Source organism: Lolium rigidum, chromosome 6, assembly GCF_022539505.1.
Source record: "Lolium rigidum isolate FL_2022 chromosome 6, APGP_CSIRO_Lrig_0.1, whole genome shotgun sequence".
Lineage (NCBI taxonomy): Eukaryota > Viridiplantae > Streptophyta > Magnoliopsida > Poales > Poaceae > Lolium > Lolium rigidum.
Genome location: NC_061513.1, coordinates 36,257,116 through 36,267,688, shown reverse-complemented (window position 1 = coordinate 36,267,688; position 10,573 = coordinate 36,257,116). Strand labels below are relative to the sequence as shown.

At 46.5% G+C, this 10,573-nt stretch overlaps 1 protein-coding gene across 1 annotated transcript; it reads left to right on the top strand.

Annotated features, from left to right (window-relative positions):
• Window positions 1-4,270: 4,270 nt before the first annotated feature.
• On the top strand, window positions 4,271-10,054 carry LOC124661303. The gene is made up of 13 exons (XM_047199169.1): window positions 4,271-4,545; window positions 5,401-5,584; window positions 5,663-5,731; window positions 5,849-5,947; window positions 6,772-6,851; window positions 6,934-7,213; window positions 7,339-7,737; window positions 7,815-8,458; window positions 8,991-9,075; window positions 9,157-9,208; window positions 9,301-9,350; window positions 9,424-9,471; window positions 9,565-10,054. The coding sequence occupies exons 1-13, from the start codon at window positions 4,271-4,273 to the stop codon at window positions 9,739-9,741; spliced, it is 2,442 nt and encodes an 813-aa protein (XP_047055125.1). The 3' UTR covers window positions 9,742-10,054.
• The last annotated feature ends 519 nt before the right edge of the window (window positions 10,055-10,573 follow it).

The following is a 10,573-nucleotide window of genomic DNA, read 5'->3' as shown; positions in this document are numbered from 1 at the left end:
CGCCCTGGTCATCGGGAGAGGTTCTGTCGCGCCCGTTCTCCGGTCACTCGCGCGTGCTCTCCGCCTGCCCGTGCTCGCTCTCCGGTCACTCGTGCCTCTTGTCAGCAGAGTTGCTCCCCGGCTGCCCAGTCTTGTCCTTCGCTGACCCGGACCTGTGCTGATGTTGTGAGCCCCTCGTCGTTGCGGGTGTCGGTGCCAATAAGGCCCCCTTCTGGATGTTGTGAGGATTCCATTGGTAGTGCCATTCTGGGCTCTACCTTTGAATCTCGGTTTTCCGTACTGCGCACGGAGCTTCTTCAGTTGTTCGTTGACCGCATCGAAGAGGTGTCTCGTCCCTTGCGTGAAGAGGTGGCAACGATCAAGCTTTTGTTGGCACGTGTTACTGGTTCTTTGGAGTGTGGAGAATTGGGTGCTTCCTGTGAATCCTCTAAGCAGGAGTCGTCTATAGTTGCTACTGATGATGAGATTGAGACGGCGTCAAAGGTGGGTGATGAAGCCATTGCCGACAAGACCCCAGAGGAGTCGTCTATGGTTGAAGAAGAATGCATCTATGGTTGTTTCTCCCCTCATGCTAGGTCCTTCCCTTCGCCACGGCTCGATATGTCGGTTGCCTCTAGGTGTGAGGCCATTGATGGGACATTGGTTCCGGTGATGTTGGTCATGCCCGAGCTACATGAGTTGTGTAGGGAGGCCTCTTCTCCTCTGTCGATGACGCATCAGGTAGACTCGCATGAGACCTTGGTGGTGGCTGCCGCACATCCACCGGTGGAGCCTTGCCAGCCGCTTGTCTTTGTTGACCCTGGTGACAAAATTACTAAGGCAGGTGCTTTAGCACCCGAGGCTGATGCTCTCTTTGCAAAAGAGCTTGGTGACCTGCTTGTTAGTCTAGAGGCTGCGAGCCCTGGATATGGCAAGGAGATTGCTTGCGTCTTGGCCGGAAATGCTTCAGAGGAGATGATCAAGAAGGTGGAGAAGTCTTTGTCTCGCGTGATAGTAAGAAGGAGGAGGGGCTTTGCAAGGAAAGCTTCCGCAACTCCTTCATAGTCCCAATTTGGGTGGTTGTGTTGGTTCAAGAGGGTCATCTTTGTTGCTTGGTGTTCTTGGCGTCATGAGTTCGTGGTGGTAGTAGGTAAGAGAGTTCCTGGTTTTCTAGTCGGTCGGATAGTTGCATGTGTTGGGTGTTGCCCTCTTGTGGTTTTGGTGTTGTTGTAACGGTTTTTGCCCGATTTTCCGTTAATTAATCGGGCATCTCTTCTTCTTAATTAATAGATTGGGGCAAAGCTTTTGCTCCCGTTTCAAAAAAAAAAAAAAAAAAAAAGTTTGGGCTCGACAAACTGTTTGAGAAACTGTTTGAGTTCGGCTTGTTAAAAGTTTAACTCAAGTTCCGCTCAATGTCTTGACAAACCAAACTCAAGCCGGATGTGCAGCTCGCAAGCCATTCGAGCTCGAATGGTTCAGCAAAGCTCGGCCAAGCACCTGCGTGAAAGCTGAATTACTCCCATCGCTAAACCGTAGTTCTCTTTTTACGAGCCTACATGCACGGTAAACATGTCCAGTACTTCACTCCATGTAAAGTGGTACAAGTATGATTGAATAGCCCATCTCAGAAAAATATCAAAATTTAGAATGGAAAAATAAAATAGGCAAAAACACAATTTTCCCTAGAAAAAACAGTCTAACGCATAGCAAATGGAAATATAAGAGGACTTAAAAGAAGAATCTGTCAAGGCACATCAAATGGAAATAAACGAAAAAAATATGTTGAGTACTGACCATGGAAATTATTTTCAGTGTAATTTCAGTACATCCTGAAATATTTCAGACATTATAGTACAACACACTAAATCAAAATAATTTAAAATATTTCTAAAACTGAAATTCCAAACCACGGGTTCGACTCCTGACAGACTTGACAGACTGTAAAATACACAAAATAGGAAATTTCTGTTCTGCAGAGTTATAAACTAAACAATAGGGGATCATTGGTAAATCTCCATAAATTAATGTAAACATGGTATTATCAACATATACGTTGTAAATATGTGAAAATTCATTTTAATAAAGGATAAAGTTCATGTATGCATTTTATATACATCAAGCACCCGCAACCCTCCTTCGTCTTCCACCTCATGCAGGTCAAAGACTTGCCGCGACGCAGATGTCGCACTTCGGATAGCAACAAAACGACTGAGCCCAAAGACCCAGACCGGGCCGTGTTGTGCCCAGATTTGGACCGCACTTCCACCACCATGGCCACCGGCCGCAGCTCCTCTACGACCATCGCCGCCTCCTGTAGCCGTCCCCGGTGGTCGTGGCACCACCAGATCCTCCTCCGGAGCCCAGGGAGGCAGGGAGGCCCGCGTTGCCGCTAGGACCCCGCCCGGTTACCCTCGCCGAGAATCTGCCTTTGTCATATCTTGCTCCGCTTCGAGGTGCTCCGCCATGTCCAGCTCCAGCCCAGCTCCTCCTCCCGTCGTGCACCGCCGCCCAACAACACCTCCAAGCGCCTCCCGTTGACGTCCGCAGCCGCAGCCGCGCGGCGTTGCCCGTCTGGGTGCGCCCTCCCTGCCGCCTTCGATGACTAGGGGGCATGCCACCACCGCCGGCGGCGACAGCGGCCGGGGGAAGCTCGGGAAGGTGGCGGCTGACTTTTTCTTTGCGTTTGATGCTTAAGCATATGGTTTAATTCTTGTTGGGTGGTCACTTCCCTCAGGGCATCTCCAACGGGGCGACGCAAACGGACGCTGAGTGACCGTTTGCGTCCGCTGGGCCGAAAAATGCGTCTGGTACCACCTCCAGCAGGGCGACGCTAAGTGACCGGACCATCCGCGGTGACGCAAACTTTACCCAAATATGCGCCTCGGATGCGTCTCTGCGGACGCTGCGCGGACGAGCAAAGTGTCCGCTCGCGTCTGGCGGATGTTTCGTCTGGCCCGCCTGGCAGTGACCATCATCGATGCGTCTTTTTCGCCAGTACTGGCGCCGAGGCGTCGCTTCGGCAGGCCGTGTAAATGGCGATGCCTCGCGTGGCGCGTGGACGTCGCCTACCTCTGTGCACGAAGTAATGGTGTTGCCACACGTGCCGCGGCCGTCGCGTTGCCTTCGATCTATATAAACAGGGGCGCGAGCATCTCATCTCTTCCCCCCAAAAACCTAGCCGCCGCACAACCTCCACCGTAGCGCCGCTGCCGCTCAGCCTCCACTGGAGCCACCATGAGCAGCGCCGGCCGCGGCCAGGCTGCCGCGCCTCTACCTCCACCTCCCCCGGCCTCGAGCTCCGACGAGGAGTTCGACGATGACGATAGCACGGACGACTTCCTCGACCCGGTCAGGGATGCCAAGGCCTTGGCTGAAGCAGAGAAGGAAGCAGAGGAGGAGCGGGCGGTCCACGCGACGTTCGACGCCGAGATGGAACAACGCAGGCTGGCGGCCGCCGCAGCCGCAGAGGACTCCAACTCCGACATATCATGGTCTTCCGATGACCCTGATGCGCACACCCCGGAGAAGAGGGCGGCGGAGCAGAGGGCTATAGTCGAGTCATTCGAGACGCTCAAGGACGACGCCACAAACGCGAGGCTGCGGCAGTGCTTGCTAGAGGACGCGGCGGCGCACCGAGCCCTAGCGGCCGCACGGGAGGCGGCGGAGAAGCAGGCGAGGGAGCGACGCAACGACGGGGCCGCCCGTCCGGAGCAACTAGTCTAGGCTTGTAGAACTACTTTGTATAGTTTTTATGCTTTCAAATATACTTTCTATGCTTTCAAATATGTTGTAAATCTAAAAATGGGTCGCCCTAGTGGGAGTACTCACAGACGCAAACGGACACGCGAACAAAATATGTCCACGGGACGACGCAAACAAAGCTCACGACCATTTTGGATGTCCTAAATGCGTCGCCCCGTTGAAGATCCCTTCACTCCATCCAGACATAGATTGTTTCTCACGATCTCCCTAACTTGTTGTCCATCGCCGGCGTTGCGAGGTAGTGAATCTGACAACAGGGATGTTCGAGGCATAGAAAATGAAAATGAGAGGAAATAAACGAAAAATCTGTCAGGGCGCATAGCAAATGGAAATAAGAGAAAAAAAACGAAAAATCTGTCGAGTCGTCACAGACTGACAGTAACTGTAAAATCCCTCCAAAGGCCCTACACGAAGCACGCTTTCTTCCACCTCCCGATCGGCCGTCCCCCTCCAACCCCACCCCCGTTCCCCGTCCCATCGCCACCGACACGCCTCCGCTAGCTAAACCCTAGCCCTCACCCCAACCTCCATGGCCGCGGCGGCGCAGCCGCACCCGCTGCCGCCCGTGCCGGCGGAGGGGTCGGCCCCCGCGGCGCCCCCGGCCGCGCCCGCTGCGTCGCGGCCCTACGAGCTGGCGGTCGCGGCGGCGGAGCTACGCCCGGTGGACTGCAACCTCGCCGCGCTCTGCGACCACGTCCAGGCCGAGGGCTTCGGCTCCGGCGCCTTCTCCGATGTCGTCGTCGAGGCCATGGGCGCCACCTACCGCCTCCACCGCCTCATCATCTCCCGCAGCACCTACTTCAGGTCAGACCATTCTTCTCCAACGCGGATGTGGATAGTTGCGGATCGGAGTCGCTGCTCCTGTCGACGGAGCGTGCGTGTAGGATTGTTTCGCAGATTAACTGCATTTTGCTTCGACTCTGAGTCTAGGACGTTTCGATTTGTTCGATCCCCGTCGCTGTGATCTCTGTTGAAACGTCTAGTAGAATGAATGATCTGAGCGGAATTGAGTTTGGAGGGACCAGTTGTGTACTTGTGTTGTTGATCGGAGCAAGTGAGTGCAGTTTTTCGGTTTCCCACAGAAAAGAAAGTCAGTAATGTGTTTTTTAAGTGATGCATTGATTTCTGATCTTAGGGTAGGAAATCCCTGCTATCTTACAAACAATCGAACCTAAAATGAACCTGATGAAAGTCTCATTGCTAGTTACTGGCCCATTGCAAAATGTATGGCACACAACTATGCTTTAAGTTTGACCAGCGGTTAGACTAATAAATATGGCTCATGTGACACAAGTATCATATCACATTTTATTGGTCCAATGGCTGGTCAACTTAAATATTGGGATGCGTAGATACCTTGCAATTTGCACTGGAGGATGGTATCTTTGATGGAACTCCTCAATTTAAAATACCTCCAGTGCATATAATTCATGTATAAACGCCTTCGACCTCGAAGGGAGTCTTGTTCTGCAGCCAAACCTCTTTATTTCGTTAGATAAATCTTCAAGGTAGAAGGGAATCTTCTTCTGCAACCAAACGTCTTCATTTTGTTAGATTATTATCTTCTCCTACAAGTCACGTAGTTCAGTTTTTCCAGATTGATACTCTGTAGCAATATCTGAAACTGATAAGCAGGTTCTCTGTATAATAAACTGTCAGGAATATGTTGCATGGTCCATGGAGAGAAGCTGGAGCACCTACAGTGGTCTTGCAATTAGATGATTCTAATGTGGATTCAGAAGCGATTGCAATTTCTCTGGCATATCTTTATGGGCAGCCCCCCAAGCTTAATGATAACAATGCGTTTCGTGTACTGGCAGCTGCATCATTTCTGGATCTTCAGGTTTCTTCTATTTGAGTGTGTTCTTATCGTGCCTCAGTTGTTTGCTATCGCGTTGTACTTACAAGTGGACTATTGCAGGGCTTGTGTACAATATGTACTGATTTTATTATTTCTGAACTTTGGACATCAAACTTTTTACAGTACCAGGTTAGTTCATTAGCTTATGGTGGTGACTTATTTGTATTGTGTTCTTTATCAGTGGTATTGTTTTTCCCTTTTTTTTTTTCTTTATCTCTGGTCTTATTTTCCTCTCATTATTTTTAGTTGTTTGCGGAAAGCCAAGATTATGGTAGTCATGGAGAGCGTGTGAGAAATGCTTGTTGGGGTTATCTTTGTCAAAGTGCCACACTGGAACTACGTGAGGTAAGGACTAAGCAGCATTCAGGACGATCTTGTGACTGGAAAGCTATACTTATCAAATATTTTGTTGAAGTAGAAATCTTGGTTATGCCAGTTTTCAGTATGGTCTATACTTATCAAATATTTTGTTTAAGTAGAAATCTTGGTTATGCCAGCTTTCAATATGGTCTTTTTCAATAATACTGTAAAATAGTAGAAGTTTTTTTTTTCCAAGAAAAGCCTAATAAGTTGTTTGCATATAGTCAGTCTGTGTATTAGCTCAAATTAGTTGTTTTTGGTCATAAAAGTTAACTGCATGACTTGACAGAGGGAATCTTCTTATTGTGGCTACCTTATAAACTTTTGTATTGTGTTAAAAGATTGGATCTGTGTTAGATATCTCCATAAAAAGCCCAGCTACTTCACAATTTGGAACTTATTATGCCTAAGATTCACCAATGCTTTTTTTTTTTGTGTATTTATGGTATTTGCTTTGGTATGAAGACTAGACTTTCTAGTGGTTAGGGATTGACCCTAGCTCACTTTGTTGGGGCTTGCCTTTACCATTTTGTCATTTTCCTTCTGACATGATGAAATAATATGGGTTACAGTTCAAATGTAACTGTAGCATGCAATAAACTTACATAAAGCTTTTAGATGTTGAACCTTTTGATTTTTTTGTAAATTTGCTGTGGCTGCGACATGGATGCTGAATTATGACACATATGGTTGGACTCGGGTGAATTCTGCTCCTGAACATGTCATTCATGCTACATTGCCTTTTTTCTGTAGCTGTTTCTTGTCCATAATATCGACAAATGATTTTTAAAATTTTCTTTTGTTCAAAGGTGCTTCCAAAACTGTCTTCACAAACTTTGCATGCTCTCCTTACATCTGATGAATTGTGGGTACCTAATGAGGAGAAACGGTATGTATTTGTTAACTTGACTACTGGTGCTATTATAATTTGGAAGCCCAGCTATAACAAAAACTCGTCTTGCCACTTGAAGGTTTGAACTAGCATTATTTGCTCTACTTGCAAAGGTGACTGTGTCTGATGTTGAAGTTAGTGGAAACGAAAATTTGAACCTTATGGCAAGCTCACCAACTGTTGATCCTTCCATGGGGAAGGGAAAGAGTTTGATGAATGAAATTGGTGAGGAGCAGCTAATGGAATCTGAACTGCAGAAGTTGAAGTTGCATGATAACAGGAGTAAAACTGCCCAAAACATCATTGATGTTCCCAGTGTTATAATTCCGCAGAATAGCATATCGTACTCCATTCCTCAAGTAAGTGGTTCATTTGGGCATGTTTCCAGTATGTTATGACTTTCTTTGTATCCTTATAAACAAATCACTTTTATCAGGAAGATGATAAGTACACTAAGATTGTACTGTTTGTTTTGACCATTTAGACTGCTGAAGCTTCCAACAGGATGGAGAATGACACTTCTACAGGAGGACCATCCGCAGAAAGCACTTCTTATCAATTTAACGAAAATCTCTGGCATTCTAGTGAGCCAACAAAGAATTACTTCTCAAGAACTTCTTCGAGTAATGGATTAGTTCCAAGTGAGTGGGGAAGACCCACTGCACTTCTTTGGGGTGGTAGGGTTGTTGGTCGCCGGCAGGTTAGATGCGTTAGCGGAAGTTCTTCATTGTCTGCTGATGAATATAATGCTTTCATGAACATATTTGAAAGGGGTTCTCTTCTCTACTGCAATATGTCATTTGATGCACTGTTAAGTGTTCGAAAGCAACTTGAAGAGTTTGAATTTCCTTGCAAAGCTGTAAATGATGGTCTTTGGCTACAGGTTTTGTTCTACTTCCCTCCTAATACTTTGTTCCCTCGAAGACCATCTCTAAAACTTTGGTTTATTTGGTAATGCAGATGCTCCTGTGTCACAGAGTGCAAGCAATAGTTGCTGATACTTGCAGAAATTGTTGCCTTACAAGTAATTCTTGTGCTTGTAAACAAGCATATGTGAATACGCACAGCCACTACAGACAGGAGCATGATCGGACGAGTGCTTCAGGTACTGCAGGTAGTATCTACCTTGGAGATGCCCAAGGCGATGTCAGAATACATAACGTAAGAGGAGCAGTTGATGGACTTGCTGGCATTGGGAGAGGAAACTCCAATGTGCCTGGTGCAGCATGGGCTCCTACACGCTATGTATTCTCTCGTGTTCCTTATGGGCTTGGTTCAAGGAATGGCCAACAATCATTTGCCAATGATGAAGCCGAACCTAGAGTTGACCACAATGGAGATATTCCAGGAGATGGTCTGACTGCATTGGTCAATCTTAGCCAAGAAAGCAGTGCTTCTCATCATCAGACAGAAAGTATATTTGAGGCAGGCATGCAAACTAGATATTCTGGTGCTGCTTCTGTTTCTACACCAGGTGGTTCTTCCCTCCAGATGCAAGAGTCAAAAGAGCATGAACCTGGGTCCAGTTGGGAAAGCACAGATAACACAACTATATCATTGGACACGAGAACACCACTTAGTCACTTTCCTCCTTTCCGTTTTGGGTAAGATGTCTATTTGTTCCATCTTTACAATTACGACATACACCACCTCTTCCGAGATCAATCCGGCAAAAAGAAACATGAGTTCTGTATGGTGTTTACTTGATTTCCAAATCATCTGTTCTAAGTAATCTGAGTTTTTTTTCGTACAGCCTTTCCTGTCAGATGTAATGCCTTCACCAAAGCCAGGGGAATGAAACAAGTTTTTGTAATTTCTTTTAGCATAGATGCAAGTGGGTCACTATATTAGGGTACCCTTTACCCTCATTAGTAAAAAAATGAACTTTTTTTTTTTGCAATTACATCATCAATTTGGAAAGTTAGTTCATTATTTGAACTAAAGCAGGTAGAGAGTACCCTAATGGTGTCCCACTTGCATCTCTACTTATTAGACTAGGCAACCAAGACATACTCTGAATTTCTCATACTCCGTATCAGTTTCCTTATCCCTCACAGACCTCATAAACTTAGAACTTGACATGCACACTAAACTCATGTTTGTATGAAGCTCTGACCTGTTTATTACTACACACAGGGTTGAGTTTGAAGATGTGCATAGGCTTGGGGATGGTCAGGTGAAACACTCCCCTGAAGTATTTTACGCCGGCTCACTATGGAAGGTTTATTACTTTCTTGTCTTGTATCAATCCCTGCTTCTTACAGCCTAAATCAAGTTAGGTAATAAACATGAATGTTTGTAGGTAAGTGTCCAGGCGTTCAATGACGAAGATCCTCATGGGCGTCGCACCCTTGGTAATATATTCTTAATCTGATTCTCTCATGTTTACCAGTAACCTTGTTATTTGCCTAACAGCATGTTAGCAATAAATGAATCGACAATGCAGGGCTTTTTCTGCACAGACGCAAAGCTGAGCTGTTAGATCCCTTGAGGAAGGTAAGTGACTTGATGGATTAATTAATTCATTAATTGCAAGATAATATGGTTAGCTGATGTACTTCTTCCTCAGGCCCACATGTATATTGACCCCCGGGAAAAGGTCACTGCACGGTATCAGGTATCCACCTCTGTTTTCTTTTTGTTTTTCAATTAATTGTGGTTCTCATTGGTACTGTATATATGGTGTAATTTGACACCTGTTTGTTCTTAGCTCATCTGTCCATCGAAAAGAGAGGTCATGATATTTGGAAGCCTGAAGCAGGCCGGCACTCTCCTACCCAAAGCTCCAAAAGGGTGGGGTTGGCGCACTGCTATACTGTTTGATGAACTTGCAGATCTTCTCCAAGGTGGATCCCTGAGAGTTGCTGCAGTAGTCCAGCTTGTGTAAGCTAAAAGCAGGCCATTGTACATCGAGAAGCTTCGATGGTACTATATATATAGTAGTGTGGATCTGTGCAAGGAAGAGAGAGAGAGAGACAATAGCACGTAAATAATGCCTCGGAGGTTAGCGGTTTCACCGCAATGTAATGTACTATGTAGTTTCATGCGTGACATATATTCTGTGAATTCTATACTGTAGTTGAAGCAGTGTAATAAGAGTTGTATAGCGTCATGTAATTCAAGGTAGTTGGAGGAATTTTATCAGGCAGGTATGCTCGCTGCTGTCAGTTTGCACGAAAATGTAACCATAGCTCATAGCTATTGGGGTTCAAATGAACTCTATAAGGAACGTTTCTGTAGGGTTCATTCAAATCGAATGAAACTAAATAGAGTACATTACATTTTTCAAGAAGAAGCAAATCATCTTGTCCATGGCGTTCAACAAAGCACATGTGTTTGCTGTCTTTGACCTGGGCATGCTCCTCACGGCGTACAGTAAGTTCAGATACTGTCATAAGCACATATATATGCATATCTACATATGTACTGGAATTATGGAGCATGCAAGGTGATCTCATACAACACGAAGCAAGTTAGCACAGTATTGTAGCACTAAGTTCCGGGTGTTGACTGACTCCATGGTGCAGGTGAAGAGGCGGTTCAGCTTTGCCCGTGCCAGAGCAAGCTTTGCAGCCGGAGCTGCACCGACAGCGAGCAGTGCGCCAAGACGTGCCACCATGAGCACCTGGCGGTCGGCTTCTGCTCCCATAAATGGTTCGATAGCCATCCTAGAATCTTCTAGGCCCCACATGTATATGCGGCCGACAGTGCGATGTGCC

What these genes read in the sequence shown, in the direction of transcription:
- LOC124661303 (XM_047199169.1), top strand. Translation starts at nt 4,271, where the DNA reads ATGGCCGCGGCGGCGCAGCCGCACCCGCTGCCGCCCGTGCCGGCGGAG. An exon ending in TATCGTACTCCATTCCTCAA is followed by an intron (nt 7,214 to 7,338) that starts GTAAGTGGTTCA and finishes TTGACCATTTAG; the next exon opens with ACTGCTGAAGCTTCCAACAG. An exon ending in TTTCCTCCTTTCCGTTTTGG is followed by an intron (nt 8,459 to 8,990) that starts GTAAGATGTCTA and finishes TACTACACACAG; the next exon opens with GGTTGAGTTTGAAGATGTGC.